This window comes from Gavia stellata, chromosome 30, assembly GCF_030936135.1.
Source record: "Gavia stellata isolate bGavSte3 chromosome 30, bGavSte3.hap2, whole genome shotgun sequence".
Classification (NCBI taxonomy): Eukaryota; Metazoa; Chordata; class Aves; order Gaviiformes; family Gaviidae; genus Gavia; species Gavia stellata.
Window position 1 is genome coordinate 500,926 of NC_082623.1, and position 25,754 is coordinate 526,679.

Consider the following 25,754-nt stretch of genomic DNA (forward strand, 5'->3'; position numbering starts at 1 on the left):
TTTGACAACCCCAAGTCTGTGCAGAACAGAAATGGCTTTGAGACAAAGGGAACTGTGTGGCACATCCAAGAGACGCTCCCATGGGGAGGGAAGAGGAACGTGCAGAGGTTGGAATGTCTTTAATCCCCATGCACGGGCTCCAGGCACAGTTGCCTCAAGCAATAACAGACCGTTGTGCTGGCTGAGTCACTTCAGCCTCCCAAGATGGGGACATTTTATCATGCACAGGCCTGTACCTCTGAGGGCTGTAAGGCTGTTCAGACTGTCTTATGCAAGGATCCTGGTGTGATGGGACCTGATCCCAGCATTTTTCTGGTCATTCAGGCATGGTCTCTGCCAACAAACAATCCTCCTACTTCTGAAAATAAAACATGACCTCTGAAGAGTTGTGATTTATGCTGACCCCAGTCAGACTGCTGCGGGCAGCAGGTCGTCTGCCAGTACCTGCAAGCTCCAGCATCTGAACAGTGACAACCCAAGGTGACAGTGCACCATCCAGACCTGGTTTTGAGCACTTGCTGGCCTGAATGGTCTTTGCTTGTCATGTTCATCAGTGTCCTCAGCTTGTCCAGAAGGCCTGGTGCTGCATTTGATAGTGGCTCATCAACCAGTGCGGTCCTGTAGGACTTTACTCATAGATACAGCTGCTTGAAGACAGAAAATCGCACTCAGCAATTGAGAAACTGCACCAGCCAGAGCGGGCATAGGGCTGAGTAGGTGGTAAGATTGCTCCATGGGCGCAAGAAGTCAAGCTCTGACTAAGGTTGTCTCCAGGCTGCTGTGAACGAGCTGATTGCAGTAGGAAAGCTAATGAAGTCCAGTAATTTTGTTTGAATTGGAGCCAGGAGCTGATGGAGAGGCAGGAGCAGAGACAGATGCTGATGGAGAAAGGCTGAGGCCAGTGTGATCTGGGATCTCAGGGTTTCTGTGAGCCTGTGGACTGAGGTCCAGGTTCACAGACCATGACTGTGCCTCAGTTGGTCACCCTGCAGCGTACCTAGGATCCTGATGCAGATCACTGCACCATACTCCATGCACACACCCTGGAACGCAGCTTCCTTTCCTAGGGGATCATGAGTGCAGGGAGGGAACAGGGCATGCCCGAGGCTTTCAGGGACATAAAGTCAGGAGATGACTGGTTTGCAGAGTTGTTCCCTCTTTGCAATGCTCCTGCTAGTGTGTAGGGACCTCCTTGACATCATCTCCCAGGGTTTGGTACAATTATTCGACCTTTTGCCATAATCATGCTATAAATTGTTGTTGAAAGGGCCTTTTATGAAAAAAAATAATACAAGAATGGTTTAACATGACATGTAAGGATTGACTGCAGCAACCAGGGGCTGACGGGGGTTGTTCTTAATACCAGATTGTAAGAAAAGCCATTCTGGGGCATCCAGTGGTAGATGCAGCATGTCTTTTCCTGCTCAAACCTGAGCTCCCAGCGAGCAGTGCTGGGGCTTTCCTAGGCTTGAGGCTGAATGAAGAACGTCTTATTTAATACCAAGGTGGCCCTGTCCCTAGAAAATTATCTAACCCTGTTTGGAACTATTTTTGGCCTCTCTGTATCATGCTCTGATGATGAGTTATGGAGGTAATTACATGCCACGTGAAAAAGCACTGCTACTTGTCCCAGCCCTGGCATCCGAAAACTTCTCTAGCTTCCCTGCTGTTGTGAAAAATAGCACTGTCCAGCACTCCAGTAGTTTCAGAGGTCTCTGATGCATCTTCCTTAAATATCATTTGTCTGTGACAAAATGGCTTCATTTTGGAACCAGTCCATGCTGATGGTGGTCTGGAAAGTCTCTCAGTTTGTGTTACTGGCTGGAGAAGGGACTTGTAATAGATGGGAGGCAGCAGGATCCAGCAGTAATATGACAATGGGTTCTGCTTTAATATTGACTCCAGATACTTCCACTGATCATCTCTGAACACTGAGCTCAGATTTCATAGAGCCACTGAGATCCAAAGGGTGTCCCACCAAAACCCCAACAGCACTTCCTAAAGCCGGGGTCTGTCTCACTCTGTATTCAGCTGTGCATCTTCTTGATTTGTAACAGACCTGAATGGTTGTACTTCACTGGGCTGCAGGACCCAGTATCCTATCTCCCCAGCACACGTCGGCTGCGGAAGCAAACCTTATGCGGGACCAGGAGCCCCAGAAGTTGTATTGGTCCTTGTCTGACAGCTGTCCACCTGGATGAGCTTCCCCATCCCAGTGGGCTGCAGAGAGCACCCATGGGATCGATCACTGGGGCTTACACTCCCCTTTCACAAGCGTGGAAGGACAGCCAGGGCTGATGATTACAGACTTGCCAGGGCACAGTTCACACCTCTCCCAGCAGGCACCAGCCCCATGTCCTGCGTGGGTGACACTCATCTCAGAGGGGTCCCACCAGCCTTGCAGCGTGCACCCTGCAGGAATGGGCTCTGGGTGCATCAGCGAGGAAGCTTGTGGTGCTCTGTAGTCCCTGCACTTGGCCCGTGTCCAACGCAGAGCGGCGGTGAGAAGTTCACCGGGGAAGATGAACAGGGGAAGTATTTTGAGAATGGCAGGGTGGTGGGAGTCGGGTACAGCAGAGTGATTAGAGGGAAATTAGGCGTCGATGGAGCAGGGATCTGAGACTGCCAGAGTGTCTGAGGCTCGGATGCCCCTTGCGTGCTCCCAGACGCTTGGGGCCATTTGCGCTGCCCACGGACCAGCTTTGCACAGGAGATGCAGGAGGAGGGCACGGGCAGAGGGAGCCGCTTCAAACACGCCCAGCCCTGCCCTGCCCACCGGTGAGGAGTGGTGTGTGAGCACCCTGCACATCTCTGTGCCTGACATTTCCACACTGCCTCCTGAGCCTTTTCTCGTCTAGACCGAATTATCCCAATTACATTCTTCTACCACCCCTGTAATTTCTATTCACGTCTCCCCACAGGTGAGGGTCTGGCATTTCCTCATCCTTCTGCCCATTGTCCTCTGGCTGCTCTCCCGCTGCCCCACGTCCTGCAGGGCAGATCCCAGATGGGGCAACATGGCCTGGCCAAAGCCTGCCCAGCACCAAGAGGAGCAGAAACATCACTGTTGCTGTCCTGCTCCTCACAGCCCTATGTAGCCACCCCCACAGGGTGTATGCCCCCTCCAAGAGCAAGTCCATTTTGCCTTGGCTCTCCTGTGATCTCCACCAACCGCAGGCAATTTTGGCAGGGCTACAAGCCCATGCCCAGCTGTATTTGTGCAGCCTGTTATCCCTGTCCATCCATGGAGCCTTTCTCTTGGTCTCCCTGCAGTATTCTGTATTTCTCAGCCCCTCGCTCGCATTAGCTGAGCTCTGAGCCCCTCCTGGTAGGTGCAAGATGCCTTGTGCAGCCCTGTGTTGTCAGCAGAGGTAGCAACCTTCCCCACCCAGATATCATCTGGGTCCTTAGCAATAACGCTGAACGTCAGCTCCAGGAAAGATGCTGCAGACCCTTAAATATGTTATTCATTTGAGAGGGAACCATTTCCTAATTTGACTATGTCCTCTCTGCTGCCTTTTTGTACCACATCAAATTTGTCTCCTCTCTTGTTAAGAGCAGCATTGCATGCCAGCATTTAACACCTTTCTAAAGTAAAGCTACAGTCATGGATAGATGATGTCTATGCTTTCCTCTACATTCTCATGGCCTTTTACCCTGTATAGAAAAAAACTAGATTACTTTGGCACAACTCATTTTTCAGTAGCCACTACTGACAGTTGCTTGTTTCCCTGCTTTTTCTTCTGTGTGCATACAAATAATTTAATGGTAAGTCCCCATTTTCTTCCAGAAATTGAAGAGTTTCATGGCCTACAGCTTCCCTTTTTTAAAGATTATCTCTATAATTGTCTTTTTCCAACTTTCCTTTCATGACAGACCTCTGAATCCTCTGTAGTAAAGCTAGCAGTCTCAGCAATGGGAAAGTTTCTTGCTTGCATCAGTACACTTTGGGCTGCCCTCACTACTAAGGCCATGCTCTGTCCCTTTGACACTGGCAGTAATTATGACAGCCCCCTAAGCACCATTTCCCTTTTCATGTCATCTCCAACTACTCCTTGAAGGTTTTGGAAATAGAAACCTCAGATACATAAAACATTCCTTTTTTTAGGCACTTTCCCCAGCCCAGCTACCACACTGGGTTGTCTTTCTTATCCAGAGGACCACATGCCTCTGATGTCCCAATTCTGGAAGGAACAAGTAGGTTCAGGACAGAGTAAAAAGCTTAGCCTGTCCAGAGATGCAGAGGTGATAAAACCAGTAAACCCACATGTGTGGTGCTCCAGGAGGTCAGTGAGAGAGGATAGCAGCTGGTCAGGTCAGAAATACCCCTGGGGTCTGGTTCTGACCCTGCCTGAATCCCTAGAACTGGTCAGGCACCCACCCCTGGGGCAGGAGCACTGCTGCCCAGGGTCTCCTCCTCCCCAATCACTTGTGTAGTTACCTCAGTGTCCATAGCCCTTCTCCATGCCCTATGCTTGCTTCCATTTCTGAGAAGTCCTCCTGGGTCCTGCACGTTCAGCCCAACAGCTCCAGTCACCTGCTCTCTCTGAAGCCGTTGGGCTGGTTTGGTTTTTCCCACAACAGCTCCAGTTGCTGCTTCAAGTTGTGCCAATGCTGTGAAGCCCCTTAGCAAACAGCTATGGAGTGGCTCCTCATCCATTGTCTTTGCAGCTGTCTCACAATTTGAATAAGAAACCAGCCCACAGGCTAGTTTCCATAGACCCTGCAGAGGTAACCACTGCTGACACACACTGGGAGAAGGATATCTTACACAAGTATAAATACCAGACAACTCAGCTGAAAGCGCTGGTATTACTCTGGACTAACAGATGTATGTGTGCAGTGGAGAGGCCCCTTTATGGTCACATCCTCCCAGTGGGTCCCCCATTGCAGCACCAAACTCACCCATGGGACCCTCTGCTGCAGGATCCTGGGCCAGCCTGGACTTTAGACCACCTGCCTGCAGCCTGCAAGCTTGGTTAAGAGCCCTGGGTGACCAATATGCTGCTTTCCAACCCCTCCAGCTTTCCAACAAGAGTCCAGAACCACTTCAGAAAGAAGCAGCAACGTCCTCCATTTTGTGTCAGGCATTTTTTTTTTTAAAACAAAGTTTTCTTTTTTCTAATTATAGGATGTTGCAGAACAATCAGCTGAGTCGCATCCCTGCAGAGGCACTGAGAGATCTTCCAAACCTCCAATCTCTGTAAGTCATTAAAAATCAGTGCTGCGAGCTGCACAGTCCCTTGGGGGCCCTGGGCTTCCCAGCATTTGAGTCATTAGTTCCTTTGTCAAGGATGTTCTGTCCCTTCTTCCTTTTCTTTTCCAATTAAAGCTAAGATTACTGTCACTTCGCATAGAAGGGAGGGGAGGGTGATTTTCATGGAAGGAACAGTGTCTCGGTAAAGGATGTTGAAATTACAGCTCCCCATGTGTGTGTCGTGATGAAAAGGCCACCAGTGCTAATGCATATTTCAAGGAATTCTGGAAAATATCCACCCAGAAGGGGCTCTGTCCTCTCCACTGTGGACCACAGTGGGGAAGGGACCTGCCAGGGAGCACAGAGGACACCCTGGTCTGTCAACATGCAAGTTGCGCTGTTTTACCCAGATAGAGGGTAGTTATGTCAGGGTAGAAATGCTTTAAAACACTTTTAGTGATTCAGCCATGGGAAGAAGCTGAGGCTGTGACAGTGCTTTTCCTTTAAAGTAACTATATCTACTACTGTATTCACTAAAAACCACATGTCACTGAAATATTTACAGTTTTCCTGGGTAGGGACTCATGTGCAACCAGATCCTGGTAGTGCCACTGAATTTAGGGCAGGTCTGTTTGGAAATTGTCCAGCTGGCATAAGAAGCACTTCCAAAGCTTGCAAGAGCATTCTGAATTGGGCTGAACCACTGAAAAACTAACCTTAACCCTAATCCTTAACTTCAGTCCTAGTCTAACTGTGTCTTTTTATCACAGAATTTTTGGCTGGAAGCAGTTTCTGAGGGTCTCGACCAGCCTCCTGCTTGGAGCAGGACTATCACCAATACTAGGCAGGGCAGTTGCAGCTTTGCCTATCCAAGCCTTGAAACCCTCCAAGCATGGAGATTTCCCTCTCACTGGTGACCTGGCCTAGGGCTGTCTCTCCTGGGGAAGAAGCTTTTCCTCAAGTCCGACCTAAAACTCCTGGAGCACAATTTGTGGTCATTACTCTTTGTTTGATCACTTGGAACCAGCCAGAAGAGCTTGGCTCCATCATCTTTACCGGTGGGTCACTAGAGCAGATCTCCTCTTAGCTTCTCTGCTAGGTGAAACCAACCAGTTCCTTCCACCTCTACTCATGGGGCAAGTGCTCTGGGATCCTGACTCAGTTGCTAGACCTCCACAGGCCCCGTCTGGTTCCTCTTCATCCTTCTTACACTGGGCAGCCAAAAACTGGGCAAAGTTCTCCATGTATGGCCCTCCAAGCACCAAGTAGGAGTTTCTGTAAATATTAATTTAAATATTAATTTGCAATGGGGGTGTTGGCTGTGCAGGATATGAATGTTCTTTCTGCCAGAAAAGATTTGAAACATTTGTTGCCGAAACATCGTTGGCACATGGTTGTAGCTATTATTAAAATGTGTTGACGTCACCACCAGCACCAGAGTTAAGACCCCCCACTCCGGGGATTTGGACATTAGATTGTTTTCCAAATGACTTCCCGTTCAAGGGAAACGCGACATGGAAGGTCACTGCAATGGGGCTGCTCCAGGAACACCTCTGTTCCCCCTCAGCCTGTATCTCCTATGCCCATGAAAGTGTGTGACAACAAGTGCCACCAGAGCCCATGGTTGGATAGACCCAACCTTTGCTTCTGAAGGTTCAATTGCCTGCAGGCACCACTGCTGCTCGGGCCACCTGGCCTGGGGCACACACCACTGATGGATGACCACCTCGGCCAGTGCTGAGAAGTCCACATGCTCCATCCCCTCAGCCAACAGCCCCCACCGAAATACCACATGGCACAAGAAATGCAAAACACTCCAAGAAGCTGCTCATAGCACTTTTGGGCTTCATTCAAGGCTCAGGGTGAGAGGACGGCTTATCTTGAATCAATACAGAGGTACCTGCTCTAAGTGCACTTTGAGGCCACTTCATCCAGTGTAGGCCCCCCCACGTGTCTCCAAAGCTGGCTGAGGAGGGAGAGCACGGGCCAGCTGGGGTCTGATGTTCTTCCTGCCAAAGCCGAACAGTAAGAGCAAATTTTAGAAAGAAATAAGGTGCTTCAGACAACCTGAGGGAGACAAGGCTTGGAATAAGATCGGAGGGCTGACTATCAGGTCATATCTGGTTAGGACATGCCTAATGCTTGTCATATTAAGACTGGTTTCAAGAGCCACAGCAGCAGGGGCAAGAGCGGCTGCTGTAGGCAGTTGTCTGTCATTTGCCCCCAGAACGTGCTGCCCCAGCCCGCAGGGTCCCACACAGGGTCCGAGGTGACTGAGCAGGGACCTCCTGCCTTTCCCCAGCAGCCTTGGCCCTTTGGACCAACCTGTCTGGGCTGTTATTCTCCTCTTAAAGCTCCCCTCAGCCCCTCAGCCCTGATAGTTCAGCCAGGTCTTTCTTCCCAGCAGTGCACAAGCATCTGTGCCCAGTTCCTCTGGGCTCTGTCACTCCTCCTCTCCTCACCATCTGTTTTTAGGTTATCTGCCCTCATCCTCCTGAACCAGGGCCACCTCTTCTGAGCCTTCCCCAGATCCACTCTGAGGCTCAGTTTCCCTTCCCAGCCTCTCATCAGACCCAAATTCCTGTCCCCAACACAAACTATGCACAGGAGGGATTGAGACAGTGGCCTTCCACTCCTGCCTCTTTCTTAAAAAAAGAAAAAACCTGTTAGACCTGACAAGACCTGGATTCGGGGCGAGAGAGGGGGCAACAACTTCTGACCTGCAGGACTGCTCCATTCAATGCTCCTGACTACACCAGCCAGACCCACAGCTTATCCGCCAGCCATCAGGCACAGTAAGAGTAAATCAGTTCAAAGGAAGGCTCCTGCTGGGAAAATAAGCATTTAATGGGATGGAGTTTGAAGTGCCCCTCGAGCTGAGGGAGCCTGGACACACCTTTTCATGGTCACAGACTGCCTAGGGCTTCTCGACCATCTTTACACAGATGATTGTTTAATTAAACACCCTTTTTAGGAGGCCCAGCTTCGAGAACAAGCAGAGAATATCAGAAAATAAGAGATGTGCATTGTGAAAACAACACAACCCCTTGTGGCAGATCCGCTGTTGGCAACACCTCTCCCCATGAGCCAGACAGGTATCCCGCTCACCAGCTCAGGAAGGTGGGACCCACTGCGCTTGGGCTGAATCTTCTTCACCACATCTCACCTGATCAGAGAAACTGGAAAGGGATTAGCTAAGCCACAGGCAGCGAATTAGTGGGAATTGATAGACACAGCAAACTGTGGGGCAAGACGCTGTGGATCTTTCCCCATTAGGATAATAACACCTGCACATAGTCGTCTCTAGCTGCACGCTCAGAAGTGCTTTCCAGAGAGTTCACTCACTGTCAGTTCTTGCTCTGCAATGCCAAGAATAACACGAGCCTGGGAAGGCAAAGTGATCTTCCCTAGGGCAACAGCAAAGTCAGGAGTAGCACTAGGTGTCCTGGCTCCACGTGCCACATTAAGGTGTTTCCATGCCTCATTCAAGACTCTGCGATGGCACGATCAATGCATATAACCACCAGGCACCAGGAGAGGAAGTATTTGGGACGGACTTTCTTTGTGTGAAAGGTGAAAAGCTCCAGGAGAAAGGTTTCTGTAACAAAAAGCAAGCAGCAAAGCAGTAGTATCTTCTGTAGGTCTGACATCAGTGAACCCACCTCACTTGTTCTGTTCTTTGTGTGCTTGCAAGAATTCAGGGTAAAGCCATAAGAGATCAGTCAGGTCCCCTACAGTCACTTTTCCATGCTGTGCCCCTAAGGCTGAGTCCAAATCTTCAAACCAGGTGAACAGTCCCTGGAAGCAAAAGTTTCAGAAGTGTTCCAGGCGATGGAGACCTCTTCCCTGTCCAAGCTACCTGGTTAAAGGCTGGGCAGAAGGTGCCTCGCACAAAGACCCTGATCGCAGATCACCAACAGTCTGCAGTAAAACCTGCCCTCAGTACGGAGAGTACAGGAGGCGGTTATTATCTGAGATAGATAGTTATTCACCACAGGTAGTTATTCTCTGAAAGGATAGGCACGAGCCAGCTCTGCCCCATGTTAGCCCTGTACCAAGCCCTGTCTGTGTCTCTAGCTTGGCCGCTTGAAAGTGTGAATGGCACGTGCAGAAAAAGATGATGATTCGCACTTTCTCCTCTTTATAAACACTTGGGCATGGTGAAGGCCCAAGAACCACGTCTGATCACTAAGGCCAGCATGGCTGTGAGGCATAGCCCTGCTCTGGGTGGATGGGGACGTTTCTGAAGACACACAGTGTGTGTTATGAGATTGTACCACTGCTGTGTCTCACAGTGGTGAAAGCATGACCTGCTGGGTCTCCATCCTGTGCTGCTCCCACAAGACAGAAGGCAGTGCTTGCAGGGTCTTGCAACTCTCCTCCTAGCTCGTGTTTAGAGATGCTCTCCTGTAGCAACCTTTTCCTTCTCGCTCCATTCCAACAGGGAATTATTTCATAACGATAAATGAGATCTGATTTGAAAAACAGGAGTGGCACAGTGTGGACGATCACTACATCTTAAGGCAGATACAGAGCTAAGATGTTCTGCTCGGTTTTCACTGGTGCTGCCATGACTTCTCCAAATGTAGTTACTAACCTCAGGCCAAGAGCCTCCAGTACAGGTCTGCATTAGAGATATTTTTTCCTCTTTTTCAAATATCTGAGTCATTTTCCACAAGTTTATGAGACTCTTGTGTATTCGTTGCCAAAAAATTAGCCAGCCTGGAATACCCATAGGTCACCCACAGCATGGTTTCCGAGCATTACTGGTCAGGCTATCTGAGACCCAGTGTACTCGTGTTGCCCAGAGACTATTTTTTTCCGTTCAGAAGGGGAAGTGGCTTTATGGCACATCATGACAGTCCATGAGTTACTGGACTTGCATGGCACTTCATGGAATATTAACTATCTGCTTTGCAAGTTGGCAATACATACTAAGCAGGCAGAGCAGCTGAAAAGGGGGGTGGAAATGGAAGCCAACAGGAGTGGGGTGGAACAGACAGCTGTACTAGACAGAAAGGGATTGTGTGCTGGTTATTTTCTTGCTCTTTCAGATATTTGCATTTGATGTCCACGTTCGTCATTCTGGGATTCAGGAACGATTTGAAGGGAAAGTATGTATCTCTTATGGACATGCTGACATAGGAGAGGAAAAATAGACAGACTTCTGGATACACAAGGCTGTTCTCAGGTTTACAACAGAAGCAGCCAAACTAAGTGGAAGCTGAGAACAATTGTTTTGAGTGTAGCTCTACCAGTAGGACTTACCAGGCAGTTCAAAGGATGAGGTGGCCAAACAAGGGGGACAGAAGGGGATGCTTCTAGCCACTGTGGGACAGAGAGAGGTTGGTATTTACCGCCTGCACAGCACCAAGTTAGAGTTGAAATGTAGCAAAAACCTAATGTGTCAGTGGAGTCTCTGAGATAGGAAAGCAAAAAATAATTATTTAATAAACTCCAGTTGTCTCCAAAGGTGGCAGCTGTCTTCCTTTTGAGCATTCAGAGAGGATACCCACTGAGGTAGGACACATGCACCCAAGCCTTGGTAGCACTTGCAATTGAACCGCCGAGTCCTTTTGCTTCACTGCTGGAGTCCCAGGCACGAGGCATGTTCAGACCTGTACTGAAGTCCCTCTGCATGCTGGCCGAGCGTGCCAGACAGTGCAGGCAGCCAGATGCTCCTTGGGCTCTGCAAGATGCATGCTGTGAGGCCATGGTACCAGCTAGGAAGTTTGCAGCAAGTTTGGGAGTCTCTAACAGGAGGAGCTCAACTTGTACATACATGCTCAAGGAGAGGAAAGTCCAGGCAGAAAGAAACTCCAATAAACATTGTCATTCAGAGAGCAGAAGGAAAGTTATTCCTCCTCTTTATTGGGGGATGATGCACAGGGAAGTAGGAGTCTCCTGACCAGAATGATCAGAGAGTCCGTGGCACAGTCAGAGCATGAACCCGACTCTCCAGAGTACCTTACCCTCAGGAAAGCTTGTTCCACATTGGAGCCCTCTTGCATTGCACATGCACTCTGCATGCCTTCCCACACAGCTTTTTTGATAGCAGCTTGAGCAAAGGACTCCACCTCTAGGGAGAGGAAGCAGCAGCTCTCTGTTAACATGGCCTGGGTCCTGCTCTAACATCTGTCTCCAGAAGACCAGAAATAAGGGAGGAAAAACACTGGCCAGGTGTCACAAAGACCATGTTTATGCTACTCTCCCTCTGTGGGCCTCCCCCTGCTCTTCCCTTGTGATTTGGCCAAGATGAGGGTCTTGTCTTCATGCAAGGAGCCTTCTCAAAGCTGCCAACCCATGAGCTTCAGGTGCGCAGGATTTTTCATGGCAGGTGTGGTGTCACCCACAAAATACATGTTGTGGTGCAGGAACCAGCAATGGGAGGGCACTAATTTTAACTAGCCTAGATGATGCATACCAGCTCTCAGGGAACCTAAGCTACTGAAACTCCAGTCCTTCACAGGACAGACAGCATGCCAAAAAACTGGCTTTATATTCAGGCAAGTTTAGGTGAGATGGGAGAGTCAGGACGTTCCCCTGTGGATGCTCTCCAAGAGGATGTTCCCATTGCCTTGTGTGATCCCCCATACCTTTTCTAACTGTGGAAGATGCAGTCCTGAGTTTTGGTAAATAACATTTCAAGCACGCTTACAGGGCTTCCTCCTGCAAACTCTAACAAAGGTGCTGGGAAGTCTGGCAAACCAGGTGGAGGTTTCCAGTCATTCAACATAACTCTGTGTCAAGGGCATTCATAGGTCTAGGACACCCATTCCCCGTCACTTCATATGTTGACCCAAAGCTTGGCTGCTCCAGGTTGGCTTACTGCATATCACTGAGTATCACTCATCAGGGACTTCACATGGTCCGGGTGACTCCTCCTCCAGAGGGAGGCATCCACGACGGGGGTTCAGCACTTCCCGAACCAGAAGTGTTCGTGATTCACTTTGCCCCATGGATGCCAGCCAGCCCGAGGAGGCAAGTGTCAAATCCACCCAAACACCCCCATCCACATCAGACACACGTGTCCTTACAAACACCCCTCATCACAGGTTCTCTGAAGCTGCAGCCATGCCCGTGGGGCCAGAATCAGACCTGCCCTGCTCCCTGTCAGCTACAGGATGTGGCGGCATCACTGCCTGGAGCCCGGGCTGTCAGGAAGGAGACCTTGGCTGGGATCACTAGATGAATACAAAGAGGAATTTGGATTTCAAAATAAGAGAATACAAAGCTCTGGAGACTGAGTCTCCTACCAAGTGTGAGGGAGCTGCTTCCCAGCAGGCTTGCATTATCTGGGAAGCATGTTGGGAAGCCCAGTGGGGAGGATTAGAGAGAACACGCACACCTGATGGCAATGCTCTGAGCCCTGCAAGGGGTGCCAAGGCTTTACGTAATGCTCTGATCCAGTTGTGATCCCCTGGCAGAGTATCTGGTTACCCGTGGTTTATAGGTGCAGTAACAACATACCATGTGTATTCTGGAAGAGTCGTGTGTCAGTCTAATTAACGACTTTGTGGTTTGTGAGCACTTACCTAAAGCAGATGGGCACTGTGTCTGTTCGTCTGCCAGGCAGAAGGAGTCCAAGGTATTTCAAAGTGAGCAGGTGCTATAAATTATAATTACCAGGGTTGCAGAGGTAGAGAAAGCAAAGAGAAAAGAAACCTGATGGATTAAGAGATCAAGATAAACTCTTGGTTTTTCTTTTTCAAATACTTATAGAAAGTGATGAGAATGGCTGGCTCTTTCTGGAGTTTCTTGCAGATCAGCACTTTGGGAAGGTGCTTAGCGTGTGTCTGGCTCATCTGAGTAGGTGTTGCCTACAGCAATTTGGAGGGGGAAGGAGGGGATTAGTACCAGCCAGAAGAGTGTCGGAGCTTTTCCAGTATGGGTGGCTATATGGTGGCCTCAGGACAGTCATCACAGCTTCTCTCACCTGGCTTTGAGACCAGGGGCTCCAGGAGGATAAGATTTCTAAGTGCTGCAGGGCAGCTTTCCCAAAGTTACCACTGTAGTTCAGCTCCACAGTACCAGCCTTTGCTTTCAGTGTGGTGATCTGATTTCTAGCCTATAGCCATGAATGCCAAGGCTCTGTGCATTTCCTTGGGGTTCCCTCCTCCAGATTGGGGAGGAACTGCACTAATAGCTAACTACTGGGATTTTGAGAGACTTTGGGCCACCGTAGGACAGTAGCAAGTTTTCTGACCCAGTAAGCCACAGCAACATAGGCACAAAGCTTCCAGAGTCACATTTCTCCCTGCTGCATAAAGGCATCCACTCATTTATCTCTCACCTCATGGTAGCTCATTTCTCCTCCCACAGAGACTTGTGGCTGCACGTCACCTCATGTAGACCCCCAGTCCCCAAGAGTATGGACATAGCTGTCACGGAGACGCTAGCACATGTAATGTCATCTAACCCACCATGGACAGCAGCAGTGCAGGAGTCTCCAGCTGAGCTCATTTCCATGTGTCTGAGCAGCAACCTTTAGTCAAGAGAGAGAAGTAGCTGCACTGGAGGAGAAAATTATCTTCTGTAAGTAGGCACCTGCCTTCGGAGAAGGATCTCTCACAGCGGTGCCTGGTCCTCTCCATTCACAGCTGGAGAGGGACACACAGTTCGAAAGGAGACATCTGAGTATAGTTGAGATGACTCCTAGCTGTGATACCCACCTGTGTATCAGACTTGATGTCCTCATTAAGTCCTTGGTACCTGGGGCATGGCATGTGAATCAGGGAGTTTACCATAGCTCTAGCCCATCCCCTGGCCTGCATGTGCAGGTATTTGTCCAGAAACATCTAAAACATTTAGTAACTCCGCTCCAGAGGAGAGAGAGCATGTAAATCACAGTCCATCAATACTAAAATTTGGGAAAAGAGGGTCTGGTGTCTTGACTAAAGGTCTGCAAAGCTCATTCAGTCCAATACGGTGATTTTCAGATATTTCTGCCTGGTCCAAGTGATCAGCGACAGTCAGAGCCTTGATTGTGGGATTTCCCCACAGCTGTTGCTGCCCCAGCAGCCTCCAGCACCCTGAGCCCATACCCCACTTCACCCTTGCATTTGCAAGTAGAGAAACCAATTGTGGCACATGAGACTTGGAGAATGGTTCCCGGCCACTTTCAAGAAATCTCCCCACTGCATTCACCTCTTCCTCTGCCATCAATCTCTCCTATATCTCAGTCATGCCCCACTCCCTGCCCTGCAATGTTCCCATTCCCCAATAGCAGCAACAGCACTTCTTTTCATGAGGAGTGAAGCCTAAAGATCCTGCACCATAAGGTTGGGCTCTTCTTGCCTCCTTTCCACAACACACTTTGAGTTTTCTCTTGTCTCCCAAGCAAGATTCACCATAAGGTTAGGAAACACTGGCTTCAGTCCTTGCAGGCAGTTTGTTAGCCCTATATACCAAAAGGATTGACTTTCCCACTGTTGGGCTTGATGGCATGTTTGCTAAAGCAAAGGGGCCCGGGAAAAAACATCTGTGACTGTGTCTCCATCTGTCTTCTCTCTCTTGGCAACTCCTCCTGTGTGCAGCATGTCAGGGAAGCAAGTGTAGATAAGCAAGAGACCTTCTCTCTATGTCAGCATGTGTCAATCACCTAGAGCAAACTGTTTCCTGCTACCCGGTGGCTAATGCACCCAGTACAGTTAGCCATCACCACTACAATTTTACACAGGTGGTGGGCAACAGCGCAATAGGTCCCATTCCCTGGGATGCTGTCCTTGCTCTCATTTTAGTTCTCCTTTCTCCCTCACAGTCTTTGTTCACTCCATGCCTCTGAAACATTTGCAGGATTCACTTGCCACTCTGCCACAGGTCTGTTGTTCCCAGCTGAATTCAGCCACAGTCTCCCCAAGGAGGACTCCAGTCCCATCAGCACTGGTCCTGCCAACATCACCTTCTCATTTCAGGTGCTTATATGACAGCAGTGTCTGTCCACTTTTCATCCGTCCTGCAGAAGGATTTGATGCCTTCATAAGATGATGTGATGCAACCTAGAGGACAAACTGTGTCATACACATTGTTCTTAAAAACATTGCAAGCATTTTCATGTTTTCTACAAATACCATTTCCCATTATACTCTGATTTCACTCCAGCTTTACTTGACTCATAATCTCTGAGCGCTAAATCAGCCTGACATGTACACTCCCTGCATACAGGTTAATTTTACCTCTAACTAAAGTAATCCAGTTCCTCCAACCCACTGGTTCACTTCTCTGATATCTTTAGCCGGAACCTTTTGGAGTCTTATGGAAATGCAATAAAGACTACTTCATCCCCTGTCCCTCAAGGCAGGTAATTATTTTTATACATATGGCCAGAGATTAAAATGCAAAGAATGACTTATAGCAATTTGAGAACATGTGGACTTTGATGTAGACAAAGGAGGAAGGCTCTTCCCACCTGATCAGATTCTCACGAGCATATAAATTCTTATGACAGAAGGAAGAAAAAAATTACTTTGGAATCAGCATGGCCTGAAGAGCTCAGTCAATCCATTCCTCGTTTCATTTCTTTGATCTATTTGAGATTTGACAGTTTGCTGTTAACAGCAATATTCTTCTCTATAAATCACACGTGATGCAGTAAGGTTTAAGAAAGGTGTTGTTTCCATTGGGTGTTTAGACGATAAAAGCTATGGAAAAAACAGAAATCTATAAAGTCAGCATAACATAGCAGTGATTTACAATCTGTTGGCATAGAAGTTGTCTAGTGGCAAGACCACCTCAGTCCTGTAACATGATTTATTGGCTACAGGGTCTTTCTGGAGCACAATGAAAAAGAGGTCAGGGAAGACCAGTGAGGTAGTTCTTAACAGCAAATCTGAAGATAGACTGAAACAAAGCACCCACAAGTACGTTCTTGGTAATTGCTGCTGCTGAGAACACAGGACCTTGAATTTCACCTGCTACAGACAACTTTGCAGCAGAAAACATGCCTGTGGCAGGAAAGACAGCGCAGAACAAGTGTCACAGTGCAGGCAGCATGCTAAAGAAGTTCCTTCCACTCCAGAGGACACTTTCTGCTCAAAATGTTCCTGTCCCATTTCTGAAATCCCCTCTTTTTGCTGAGGCACCTCTTCTCAGCAGGCAGCTCTGGAGAGGAGCACAGCTAAGCCAGTGGAGTTTTGTCCCCATTCTTGTTTTTAGAAGTCTGGTCTCCATTTTGGCATTTTAAGTGTTTAATGGTATTTCTACAAAGAAAAAAGTCTAGGAGGGGCCAAGAGCAGATGTCTACCACATCCAAGTGAACACTACAGTCAGGCATGGCACACATCTGGATGTACTGCAGGTAACTTTCATGCAGTGATGTAGCCATGGTGTGGGGAGTCCTTGCTGAAGTTTGGCTGCTGTTAGTACGCCTTGCTGGCTGTATGGAAGCAGGAACCTCCCTGGATCCACGTGCCGTGATCCTTCCTCCCAGTGTAGTGTGCACAATCTGAGATCCACCTGAAAACGGCAAGGTGGTCCTGTAGCTTGTGTAGTTGAGCCAGTGCACAGGCTATGACGAAATGTTACAGTTGTGTTTTCTTTCTTTGGCTTCAGGTGGGCTGATGTCCCTGGAAGGGACTGGGGCTCTCCTCCTCTATGGGCACATCTCATAATTTGGTTCTGGAATGATAAGCCAAATTCAGAGGAGGTACTGCTTTTTGGCATAGACTTTGAGCAGACAGATTCTTCTGGTTCTGTGTACCACAAGCTGTCATCCAACCTGCTGCTCACTCTCTTTTCTCCACTTGACCCAGTGTGTGATCAGCCTGAGCTGTCACTGCAGATCTGTGCTTGTCACCAGGACTGCCAGCAATAGCTTGGCAATAAAATCCAGTTCAAGATTCAGATTTTGGAGTTGTTCCTCTGCTTACACTGACCTGAATCAAATCCCCGGTCTGGGTTCAAGAGTATCCCAGACTGGGAAACAAAGTGTGTGGCTGAACCTTATTTCTTGTCCCAGCAGCTTCCTCTGCCGTTCAGCTTGTCTCCCCATGTTGTTTATGGAGTGTTCCCCAGTACCTTTGAAGAGCACTAGCATTTTTACTGCAATGATAAGCAATAATACATTTTCAAAAGCCATTGGCAAATCCACTTGGCAAATCCATTGGCAAATCCACCCTGTTTTATAGGGGCAAAAACTGTGGCTTGGTCACTGTGTTCTTGGTAGGACCCAATAAGCAGCTTCACTACCTCCTCGCTGCAGCCCTCAAAGAACAGCAGCAGGATCAGCCGTGCTGGCATTTGGCATTACAATAGAGCAGCCCAGTCCAGGTTTGGAGTTGGGAAGTCGAGTGGCTAGAACCAGGAGGCTGGTGTCTTCATGCCTCTGCTATGATTGGAGTGCTAGATCCTTCCCTCATGGTGGGAGATCCTAAGATACCACCAGGAAGGAAATCAAATTCTTCTGAATCATCTTCCATGGCCTCACTACACAACCTTCCTTCCCTTCAGGTAAGCTTCTGCTGTGCCCACATCTCCCTCAGGCAGACCAGGTGGATTTGTCTCCTCTGACCTTAGCCATGTAGATATTACTCATCTCAGCTAGTCAGCAGTGGAAAATGATCAGCATCTCCAGAGGGTGAATCATCCCTGTTATCTCAGAGCCCTGTCTGGGGGGATGAATCACTCTCTGGAGGACTCTGGGTTTCTCTTTTGGCTATGGAAAGACCCTGTAATTGGTTTCAAGCTCTGTGTGAATAAGGTTGGGTGAGATGTGTTTTTCCTACCCCTGTAGAGTGAAAAAATGCCCCTCTCCCCACCCCCCACTTTTATCTGGCAACAACAGATCACCAAGCTAACACACATCATCAAAGCATGGGTACCAAAGCAGAGCTGAGCATCTCTCCCCTCCATGGCCCCATGCACAGGGCCCAGCACACACTTGTGTAGCCCTCAGAGAAAGCTATCAGAGGAGATTGTCTTGCCAAAAATACAAGTGCAAGGAGCAGCTTACCCATTAACCAGAGAGGAATTCCTCTGCACTCCAGAGCTGGAGGGATTTGAATTTGTAACCATTGTTCTGGAGGCAAGTCAGAAATGAGAAAGGCTTCTGACATGGGTACTGACTACATCACAGACATGTTTTTTTCCTGTCAGTGGGAGGAACTCAGCTGGTCAGATTAGAGCCTTTTCTGTTTGGGACTAAAAAAGCATGACATGCAATGTGGTTATCCCACTACAATGACCTCAATAGCTTTTTTTGAGAGGAAGATTTAGAGACCACCCACAAGCTGTTGAACGTATCATCCTCAAGGAACAGTTCTCTTTAGCAGTGACCCAATAAATCCCTGCCTCCATTTGTCCTTCATCCATTACTCCCTGGCTTTGAGCAATGAGATGTTGTGAAGTTTATGTAAGGGAAATGTCCATATGGCTCATGCTTGTAAGTGTCCATGCTGTGAAGGATCCCTGGATTCACCTCCCAGGAAGATGAGAGTGTCATGTTGTTTATCAGACTAACAGCTAAAAGTTTAGTGAACTTCAGTCACTCTAACTTACTTTATTGCATGGCAAATAATACAAAAAAAATAGGTGTCTGCATAAATTGCTATCTCCTCCCAAGAATGGTGTCAGCAGATACAGAAACTCTACCCCTGACTGCATCAGATGCCTTAGCTGTGTACACCATGTGTAAAAAGCAGCTGTTTCATGTCTTTACAGCTTTTGAAATTCTTTCCTGGAACATGTAGAGAGTAGGCTTTTCAGCTCTGAGTGATCTTGAGTTGGGCCATCATGTTCATGATGATCCCCTGAGTCAATTCCTCTCTTGAAATTTCACTTTCTAATTTTCCCATTCATTGAGCTTGTGGTTGGCATCACTTGGAAGGGGTTGATGATGAGTGACACCCTTGCCGTGCCCCAACACCTCCAGGATTCACCAGTTGTGCTCCCAAGTAAAGAGGTCACAGCACAGGTTGGGTGGCCTGAGCTGTATTTTTCTAGTAGTTTGGCAGAGGTTATACCTACGTGGCTATGCCCGTTGTGTACTGTAGTCACCTCCAGACTTTTCTATATTGACTGCTAGCAATCCAGTGCGGCAACCAGGAGCTCCATTTGGATAAACATTTAAGAGATCATTCACACCAAGCTGAAACTGGTGGTCACTTGTCTATCTATAATGTTGCTACCTTTCTCTGCCCACACTGCAATGATTGCAGTACCCACCTGTCAGTAAGCAAACATCCCTCAAAAGAGACTCTGACAAACACAGAAACTTAATTCTATCTTCATACTCACCTCATATGCACTGTCAGTTACCACCTCAGGCTGTAATAGCTTTCAGGAAGAGGCACATGCTATCTCGACTGCCCTCCCAGTGCCTAGAACACTGTAGACACTAAAGAAATAATAATCACAGCTCACATCCACGATCCACACACACACTCTTGCATATGAGTCATATAGAAAGTTCCAATGTGTTTTCCATTGACCTTTATTATGGGGACTCATGAACCTTAACTCACTCGCTTATATACATAAGTATCCAGGGCATGCTGCATTTCCCTAGTGACGACTCAATAGAGAAGATGGACAATGGGTCCCAGATGTTACATACGGTAGATACAGCCGCATAGCAGGGAAGATGGGTCCCAGATGTTACATACAGTAGATGTGTCAGTGCAAAAGGAAGATGGGTCCCAGATGTTACATGCATTGAATGTGTAAGCACTCTCGATGAACCACAGAGAAGCTTCAGGTAAACTGGAGATAGGAAGGCGAGCAAGAAATGAACAGCATATTTAAACTGGCACCCATCTATGTAGCATTTAGTCCTCTATGCAAGACACAGCCATGGCCCTTAGTCTGCTCTCATCTTTAACTCTCTGCCTCTTTCATAACCCTATGGACTTCATGAAGTTTCTCCCAACGGCAAGGTAGCTGGGAGCACAGTCAATCTAGTGAGCCTCAGGGATGAAAAGTACAGAACAGTCTCACTTGATAAAATAAGGCATAGGAACCACTAGCTGTGTTGGTAGGGTAAACACCAAGTTAATTTTTAGCCAAGTGATGTGATGCACATCATAAACAAAATTTTAGGAGCAGCAGGATCCAGCCCTGTGCATGACAGACCCTATCAGACATGGTATCTTTGGCAGTAGGAGCTCCGTGTAGTGATCTGTGAGGTCCCTGCTAGCCCAGGCTGTAGATGGTCTAAGCAATCTGTCTCCTAACAGCCATCTGCAGTGCTAACCATTCTTGAAGGGAGGCAGCTCCTTTCACAGCCCCTTGCAGTGGAAGGCAAACCTACTGTTCCCTTCGTACAGAGGAAGGAGGAGGCAAAGAAAAGCCAAGCAACTTGTCCAGGGTCACACTGGGCCCACGGCAGAGCAGCGGCACTGGACAGCTATCTCCAAATCCCCGCCAAGCAGACTATGCCCTGTTTTCACAACTCAGTGTTACACCTCCAAAGCGGCCCCAGCTGCCAGAAAGAGCAGAAGAGCTTTCGAGCGCCCTGCAGCTGTGGTGTGGCTCAAAAACTCCTGTGTCTTGCCCATGGAGGATCTCCTCAGCTGGGGCGGGCAGGGGACAGTTCCACAGACCCCTGTGTCAGCTCGGGGTGGGGGTCATGCCTGCCATGCTAATTGAAACAGCCTGGTCACTTGCAGAGGTGCCAAATCCAGAGGGCCTCAGGCCCTGGTGAGATGAAGAGCTGTTGTGCACTCCTCTCCAGGACAACATCTGACCAGCTGTGAATCACACATATTCAGTGAGAAGTGATGCACCACATGCATGACCATCAAGGCTCAAGTCTCTCAGCAAAGGCCAGTGCTTCTCCCCAGTATAATCTATGAGCTATAATGGTGAGGGTTATTTAATTTTTAAAACAACACTAGCTGCATTTGAACATCACAGGGAATCCTGTGGGTGCTCACCCAGCACAATGAGGCACTCGAACACACCAGGATACAGTCCGGCACCTCAACAGGACACAACTCCCACCCAAATGTCCATCAAAACAAAATAACCACCAGTCTAGCAATGATTGCCTGAATCAAACACCACATATTGGACATCTGGAGCCCTATCTCCATGTCAGCTCCCAAGTGGAGAGTGGATGGAGCAAGACAGACACGGACCCAACTGTGACACCCCTGCAGGTCCCCACTGCCAGGCAGGGACCTTGTGATACATCTGGTCTGGCCCTGGTCCCCATGCATTCAAGGTGTGAGCTGCCTGTTATGTCCAGTACATGCTGGGCCCATGGGATCTCTCGGGGCACCATAGCCTGTTCAGAGCCCCTCTCCCCAGAGAGTAGTATGTCCTGTTCCTTCTCTCCCCAAGAGCTGTTCTCCCTTCTCTTTTCCAGCTATCATCTTGTGTGCTTGACAAACACCGTGTTTCCCAGCAAATATGCAGGACCCACACTGCTTGGTGGGCCTTTGAGCCACTCTGCTTAGCATCTGGCTGCTTTCTGTACCTTCTCCATTTCCCTGTGCCTGGCAGCATGGGCAAGGGGGGCAATGCCAGGCACCCAGGGAAAGGGCTGGCTGGTGAGTTGGCACAACGGTGGAGTGCAGCTGCCCGACTGTCAGCAGTTTCTATAGCCGCACAGAGATTTTGGCAATCTTCCTTGCACGGTTCTGACCTGAGGGGTTTGGGAGGTGTCTGCAATTGGGGATAACAGAGCCCTCTTGTATATACCAAAGGCACTTTGTGTAGAATCTAGGTATTGCTCTGATTTCATTTCCTGAGCATCCTTCATGGAGGGCTTCCCGGAGGTACGTGTCCCATTAAGTCAGGAGTGAAGATTCATTGCAGTCCAAACAGAGCCCTACAAACTTTTCCACCAGGTCCTGTTCCACAGCCAACTGGGAACATGTTTGCATCTTGAACCTTCATTCACTGCCTGGAATGGTTTTCACAAGAGTTTTTAGTCTGGAAATGGAGCTAGGGAACTCTTGCAAGTCTTGCTTGAGGGCTGTGAGCTCTTCTGCAGCAGGGATACAGAGCCCAGATGTTGGAGCAGGCCTACATCTTCAACTAGATCAGATTGCTAAGGATCCTGTCCATCCTGACCTTGAATGTTTCCATAGATGGGGCATCTATGACTTCTCGGGGCAACCTGTTCCAGTGTTTCACCACCCTCATCGTAAGAAATTTCTTCCTTATATCTAGTCTGAATCAACCCTCTTTTAGTTTAAAACCAGTACCCCTTGTCCTATGACTACAGACCCTACTAAAAAGTCTGTCCCCATCTTTCTTACAAGCCCCCTTTAAGTATTGAAAGGATGCAATAACGTCTCCCAGGAGCCTTCTCTTCTCCAGGCTGAACAACCCCAACTCTCTCAGCCTTTCCTCATAGGAGAGGTGTTCCAGCCCTCTAATCATTTTTGTGGCCTCCTCTGGACCCGCTCCAACAGGTCCATTCTCCCACTGAATCTGCAGTATTTTATGACCACAAGGACATGATAGGCAGAGCAGAAATTGAGCCCAGTTTCCCACCTTCCAGGTTAGCACTGCAGTCCCCAACTGCCTTTCTCCTATTCCATTTGGTTATCAGTTGATGGAAAAAGCCCTTGCTCCTCACCTGGGTTATTTGGGCAGGCTCAGGGTCCCGGAACCTCCTGCCTCTGTGTGTCTGGGCCCCATCAGGTGCTGTGCCTGGCAGAAAGAGCAACACATGTGGAGCTGGCTTGCAGGGGATTGCGACAGAGGAGGACAGATTGCCTTCGAGCAGGGTGTTTTGCGGGGCTCTGGAGCTGTCCTCCCTTGCTGCACCCTCAGGTCCTCGCATGGCGAGTTCCCTGGGAGCTCACAAGCCAGGTACTGACTCAGGGCGTCTGGGAGTTTTGCCTGAGAAAGGAGCTGAGGTGTTTGCCCCAGCCATTAGTAAGTTATCGGAGAACTTTAGCTGCAGTGACATCATCTCCTTCTTATGTTACTACAAGGAACTTAGATCCTATTATGGGATAGGAGGTAACTCAATCGAGCCTTTCAAGATAAACTCAGACAGGAAGAGAGACATGATTGCCTGAAGGCACCAATTAGACATTTCTGGTGAGATCAGCTCTGTTCAGCCGACACACATGCACGCTGGGGCCAGGGAAGACAGGAAGCACCTCGCTCCCTGGGAAAGGGGTGGTCTCAGGGAGGGGTGGGCAACCAGCTCTTCCTCCCACTGCCGCCAAGTCAGTCCTCACTCCTTTGAGGGTCGCAGCTCTCTCCAGACCAACCTTTCTTTATGCCCTGTATTCTGCTGTTGACAGATAATCAAGATGCAGAAGAGCTCCCCTGTTTGGAGAGAGAACAGCCAAGCCCAGTACCACCCAATGCTGCCTATGATCTCTGGTGGCAAGTTTTCTCCAACCTTATCAAGGGAAATAATTGCCCAATGTATTGCAAATAATGCTGGGAGGATGGATTGGAGTTTGAGGCCCCGGTGTACTGTTGTGACTGGGCTGTGGGCAGTGGAGGAACATCTCAGAGTCTATACTGCAGACCAGTTACTGCACGCTTTGTATAAGGCATCCAGACAGCCTGCTGTGTGGCTCTACTGTGTGGAAGGAAGGAAAACCAGCAGGAAAAGTCAGGATATGTCCTGACAGCATGGCATTGTGCATTTTTATTTGTTTCCAGGCTGCAGCTCCCCATGTAAATGCTCCACAGCCGGAAGGAACTGGAAAGATATGGGCAAAGCTGCTTCTGCCGGTCATAGCCTGAGATTTGCACCACATCTGTTAGGGAACAGAGAGGCTGTTTCTGGTTATCTACTGCTGCACACTTCTGCCAGTCATGTTACAGACAGCAGGATGCATGTGCTTACAGATGTCTAGGAAATGCACTTGTACATCTTCTGAAACGCTCTGGAAGCAGTTCTTGGAACAACATAGTTCTTAGAAACTGCTGGGTCTGTGGCACAGGAAACCAAAGACCTCAGATTATAGCTTGACCTGTCAGAATTAATACAAAACTTATGACTGGCAACTGCACATAACTCCACCACCACACGGACCTCCTGAATGGCTGTACTGATTGCATTGGCTTATCTTCCACACATTGGGAAGGAGGAATCTCCCACTCTTGACCTTTTCTCATTAGGAAAGGCCTTCCCTACCTGCTTGGTTCCTTCTAGGAATGTTTTTGATCCTAGCATCATCTCTGGACTGTTCCTGGCAAGAAGGCAGGCAATTCCTCCTCAAGCCTTCATCAAATACAGATAATGCTCAAAGCAATGAAGTGGCTTTTCAAAGGCATGCTGGGCTCATAACCCTGAACCCACATGAAGGCTACCTGACACTGTCTTGCCCAAGGAAAGGCTTCCCTTTCCCAGCCCACGCAGGTTCCTTTGGCTCCCCAGAGCTGCCACTGGCTACAGCAGCAGCAAAGGCACCAGCTCGTGGGGCTCAGACACACTTGCATTTGATGCTGACCTGCTCCTCTCGCCATCGTTCAGCACAGACATGAACAGCTGCTCAGGGAGCAAAGATGACATAGGCAATGCCTCAGACCAAAAGCCAAGGGACTTTTTATGTTCTTCCCAGGCAGCTCCCTCTCTCCCCATGCCTGTAGTCCCTAAAACAGAAAATGGAGTAAAATCTGAGGTGATTCCAGGCACTTTTAGGACTTTTGGCTAAGTGTCATGTTGAAGTCATATAAACTCCCCATAACTATCAGCAGTAAATGCAGGTCTAAAGTTAGAAGCTGAGACGTTTAAGCAGCTGGTGATTTTCATATGCCATTGTTCTTGAATGCCCCACTTAAAATCAGCTCCTTTTGCCTGCAACAGACAGGACAATGCTCTACAGTGCCTTGCCTGAGCCTGTGAAGTGACTTGGAAATCTTGTCCATGCAGACATCTGGAGACCACTGTGTGCCTCATCCGCTCTCCAGACCTACAGCACTGCTCGACAGCAGGCGTGAGATGAAGTCCCAACTCTAAGCCATACAGCAGCTCCATGAAAGAGGCACCTTCCTCTGTAAGCAACAAATGGGTTAATGCTTGCAAGGAAAACCAACTGAGTGATTTGGTGAAATAAAGATTAAAACATCTCTGTGGAAGGTGAGGAGCCAGCCCCAGCCTGCGCTGTCCCATTTACCCACTAATCAGCCCAATTATCTTAGGTATAAATCATAACACAAAACACTTACGGAGCCAGAGTCACACACTGAAGAAAGGAGAGAACTGTTGGGTTGGTTTTTGTTTAGTATAATTGATATAATTGCTAACAACTCTGTGCCAAGAACTTCAGCTTTTCTCCTTCCAGAAGAGAGTGGAGAGCTGTCTGAAAGCCATAGCAATTAGCAATCCCCACATGCACAGCTTTTATTAGAAAGAATGCACCTCTATTCCAGAAAGAGGCAGCAGCTCCCTGAGGAGCAATTTAATAACCCGGAGACCTTTTGGTACCAGGAACGCAGCCATCGCTTAGTCTGTGTTCCCTGTTCCCTTGTCGATGCTGTGAAGGCACATAAGGAATCCTGCCTGTCATGCTGCGTGTGAAATGCCTTCACCTGGACACTTCCCTGTTCCTAATTTTAACTTCACTAGCTCCAGATAGGTGCATCTTGCTGTGCTGTGGTTCAAGCAGGCTGCTGTTTCTAAGGTTGCTCAGGCCCTTGT

General features: G+C 48.7%; 1 protein-coding gene across 1 annotated transcript in view; it reads left to right on the forward strand.

The window, feature by feature from the left end:
- The window catches only part of LGR6 (leucine rich repeat containing G protein-coupled receptor 6), a 148,202-nt gene that overhangs the window by 70,782 nt on the left and 51,666 nt on the right, over nucleotides 1-25,754 (forward strand). Inside the window, exon 4 of the mRNA XM_059831199.1 lies at nucleotides 5,132-5,203. Coding sequence (XP_059687182.1) covers nucleotides 5,132-5,203 — 72 coding nt within the window. The remainder of the gene's footprint in view (nucleotides 1-5,131; nucleotides 5,204-25,754) is intronic.